The sequence below is a fragment of the Formica exsecta genome, unplaced genomic scaffold, assembly GCF_003651465.1.
Source record: "Formica exsecta isolate Colony F162 unplaced genomic scaffold, ASM365146v1 scaffold62, whole genome shotgun sequence".
NCBI lineage: Eukaryota > Metazoa > Arthropoda > Insecta > Hymenoptera > Formicidae > Formica > Formica exsecta.
In genome coordinates, this window is record NW_021853381.1 from 534185 (window position 1) to 538737 (window position 4553).

Below are 4553 nucleotides of genomic sequence, written 5' to 3' on the forward strand. Positions count from 1 at the left end.
GATCGAGTACTTGGAGCTTAATTTTGTTGATCTCGCACAATTCGATTAAAAGACTAAAAATGCGAAGTAAATAAATAATCTTCACCCATCTTTCAGCATCCGATCCGATAACCCGACAATGCCCTAATCTCGGTCGTTACGAGATCGTGTCGTTGTTTCGGCCACCGCACGCCGACAATGTCGAGAACTTATTGGCCGCCGATGGTGAGCAGAACGTTGCCAACGCAGCAGAGATGCACGACGTGAGGATGCCATCCACGCCGTTCCCGAGCCAGTGTCATCACGGCAGTGTCCGTAGATTGGACATCGGTTGCAGGACACCCGATCGCATGGAGTTTGCTACGTCTTGCAGCGACGAGGTGTTATCCGGTAAGAATTATTTATTCTCACCATCTGTCATATTGTTGTTTTTCGAAAAAAGGGCACTGTAATTATATTTTTACAATATTTTTAAAATTCTATTATTATATGCCTTGCACTCTCTGTAATTAAGTGAAGGATAAGTCTTATTATTCATACATGTTTCCATTATATATGTGTATATTTTAAATGACACATTTGGGGAAAAATCTTTTAACTGAATAGCTGAAAAGCATTCTCTCCTGTCCTAGCACTCTCTGGTTTATTATTTAAAATTCTCATGAATTTAGATATTGCAATATAGATGTCTCGCCGTATTAAATTTATTTCGTACGGCAAACCTTTTTATTTTGCATTTTATGCGCTACAGAAATTTCTCGGTCCTTTAAGAAGCAACCGAAGGAAGTTAATCAGAGAGATAAGTCTGATAAGTGACGTAGAGAGTTTCATCCGTGACGAGTTCCTAAAACATTTGGAAACTTGAACGGATTCTCGACATGTGACGTAGGTCAGGACGGTTAATAGACGTATTCGACATCGTCGTCGTCGTCACCTTTGAATCTTCCGCATTAACTTTTTCTTATCATCGACGCACCAAGAAGTATAATGGATTTTTCAAAGAGCTTCTGGAAAACGAGCTTCCGAGGACGCTGTCTTAACAATGTGACGGTTCGAAAGACTTGATGGACGCCGTCCGTTGTCTTCACTCTATTTTAACTTCTATCGTTCTATTTCTTCAAAAATAGATACGCCATGCTCGATGCGGTGGACGCAATCGAATTCTTTTCGTGCCGTCGTACCTTTGCAAAACAACAGGTAGAAAATTCTATATTTATTCTGATACGTCAACGTCGCTTACCGCGTTTTTTTTTTATTTTTATTTTTTTACCGTTGATAGGTGCCATCACCCATCGTTGAACACGACGCGCGGTCTCGCGTTTCCTCTTTACACGAAGTCACGAGCTGTCGAGCGACCGCAGTAAATTCTCATCTTACTATCTTGCAAGTACGATCGGGTATCGTCGCTCGAAACGTCACGCCTGATATCGATGTGTCGGCGGGATTTATAACTCTCGTTTATTCCTCTTCCGTTCTCGCCGCGCATTGTTACGGAAGGCGCGGGAGCAAGTGCCGTGGAAATGATGACATAAAAGTAGCTTTCGAAACGATCGAATCGCATTTTTCCCGCTTTTTTATCGGACACGTTAATTGAATGGTTGAAGGATTATGGTTATCTCGTCCACCGGGAAAACGAAACTGTTGTAAAAACGTTACGAGCGATAAATTCACAGCATTTGATGAAACAATTCATTTTCTCAACTTCAAAGTAGTGTGATAACGTCAAGAAAGCCGGACGAGACAGTACTTGATTCAACATAAAACAAGGTATTTTATATACTTTTTCATATATTATTATTTATCACAATTTTTCTAAAATGTAATTTAATAAATTTCTCGACAACATACACAACTATGTTTTCTCTCTTTTTTCGTGATATTATAAATATGCATTTTTCTCAGAAGAACAAACTTGACAGTAGCAAAGAACGAATACCAAATCTCATTAACGACTTTTATGACCTTTTTCAGCCGCCCCGTCAGATACGTATCCGCATAGTTTAGCATGTTATTGTCGTCAGCCTCTTCTAAATCGTCTTGAAAAAAAAAAAAACTTCTGTACCGTAACGCAAAGTTATTACCGTGCTCGTAATCTCACTCTACCTCGCGCTACTTCGAAAAAAATCGAGGAGTTTAATGCGACTTTGCGGCGACGCCGTTCTTAGCTCGGCGTCTATCGCGCGAAAAATAACTTGAGCATTTTTTTTTTTTTTTCTTCCAAACATTTCTCGCTCACAGCCGATGTTGTCGTTTCGTTTCCAGAGTACTTATGCCACGGAACTTGGATCGAGAACGACACCGCTTACTTGGTGGCCAGCACCGACGTCGGACGTTACTGCCTCGTTTACAGCGCGTCCGCCGCGACGACAGGAAGTCGTGAACTCTCGGTGACGGGCCATCTCGCTTCCTGTCCGAGGGCCTCTCATCGCCATCCAGTCTCGTGGCAGGTCAACCTCACGTCGTACGGTGAGCATTGTTAATTCTGAATGCAGCACGCGTCTCCACGTGCGAGAGTTCGCGAAATTCTCCTTTTGTCCGCGTTTTTCTAATTATAATTTCTTCTTATTTTGAACAACACTATATATAAATTGCCAACTTTATCCACTCATTAATTAGAAAGTCTTGCTAATTGAAAGAAACTTGGTTCTCTAAGAAAATGTTTGTTTTAAACTTGACAAAATAATTTTTTTCCATACAGCTTAAATTTCTATCTCTTCCTTTTACTTTCCTTATTTCATATATATTTCATGGAAAAAAAAAAAATTAATTATATATTTTTCAGCCCAATGCGGCGATATCTCGTCGGCGACCACGTGGGCGCTTCGGATGCCGGCGTCTCTTCTCTACATCGTCCTCTTCGGCGCGTTCCTCGCCAGATACATCGCGAGGTGATGCCACTGAGCCGAGACGCGCCACGCATCCGTGGCAATATAGTTGAAAGAGACTTTTATTGCGATCTTGCGTTTTCGTGATGATTATACATAACGTTCTGGGAGACGCGGTGAGACAGAGAGGTAAAACTAAATAATCAATCTTAGGATATAAGCGAGCGCGGTGCGTGAGGCGAGTGAAGTGATTAAGAAAAATAAAAAAGAGACAAGTCGGAAACGGGTAAGGTATATATACATAATATATAGATGCATGTGCCAGGCCCGCGAATGTGGCAGAGCCGAGTCCGGAAGCGAGGCTTTACGAATGTATGTACATAAAAATCGAGATGCATCCACGAAATACGATCTCCCTGTGCACGTTCTCCTACGCTACGAGAGAGATCGATCGAGAGATGACGATGATTATTATTGGAGAAAGCATCATTATATGAGAGAAAATTTGTTATCGTATTATGAAAATATAAGGATATTATGAAATGGTAACATAATCATTTAATAAACTTCGCATTATTGTGATATAACGATACCTATTCATAAATTGTAATTAAATAGGAATTTACTGGCAGAGAATGTGATTTTATGCAACGGCTACGAAATATATTCCTCCCTCTCATTCCACTCCTGTTAATAACTGCAATTACAGAAATTAGCTCTTGTCATTACCACGCTCGAATACCGTGATTGCTACAGCACGTTAAATATGCCGAATTCATTCTCCTCGTTTATTGCGCTCGTGTAACAGAATACTCCTGTTACGTTTCTCCTGGCAAGAACGCAAAGCGAGAGCGTGTTGCGTGGTGGCTGTTTTCATAGATAGAATCGGCGTGGATTTGCGTTACTATATAACGGAATACGTTTGCCTTTGAAGATGCGAGAAACGACGACTTAATGATGCAAATATTGAGTTTCGCGAAAAACGCTGCCTTCGAGGCCGCGAGACCGGAAATAATGGACAATGCACTCGGGCCCGAGATTTCTGCTTTCATCTTTCAAGAATGATATCTCGTTACGAGATGTTACTGTCTAACTTTGTTTTATAACAGCCAAATATTGTAAAAACTCTTCTATTCATTTTTTTTTTTTTTTTAGATATACACAAGCTTTCTTAAAAAAAAAAAAAAAATTATTTTCATGTAAACTATTTACTATCTAATTTTATTATATAAGGCAATTTTCTTGCGCTTGTATTAGTCGTCGCGTGAGATGATATAATAATAAAAGAAAATAATAAGGGTGCTGGGGCCAATATTATACGATACGAGTGTTGCTCATAGATTGAGAGGAAGTAAAAGCGAGCGAGAGAGCGCGAGAGAAAGGACGTGATAGACCTATAACCATTTATTTAGAAATAGCTCCACAGCCGCTGCCACATTCGCAGGACACATTCGACGCTTTTAAGCGCGAACGAAACATGTATTTATTTAGGGAAGAATAAAAAAAAAAATTGCCACGTCCAACTTGTAATTATATAAGCATCTCCATTAAAAGCTTCGTGGCACGAATCTCTCTTTGCCTCTGAAGCAGAGGATGTAAAAAGAAGAAAGAAGAAAGGAAAAAGCCGTACGAACGATTATTACTGTAATTATTACTACTATCACTGTTAGTACGATAAGGCAGAATAACGGACGAAGAAACGGACTCCTTGCTCCTATAAATAATCTCTCATTTTCTTTTGTACACCTC

General features: G+C 40.1%; 1 protein-coding gene across 1 annotated transcript in view; it reads left to right on the top strand.

Annotated features, from left to right (window-relative positions):
• Positions 1-3958, top strand: part of LOC115242736 — a 37235-nt gene extending 33277 nt beyond the window's left edge. The window contains exons 3-5 of the mRNA XM_029819255.1: positions 97-369; positions 2242-2445; positions 2762-3958. Of these exons, the coding sequence (XP_029675115.1) occupies positions 97-369; positions 2242-2445; positions 2762-2871 (587 nt within the window). The 3' untranslated portion in view covers positions 2872-3958. The remainder of the gene's footprint in view (positions 1-96; positions 370-2241; positions 2446-2761) is intronic.
• The last annotated feature ends 595 nt before the right edge of the window (positions 3959-4553 follow it).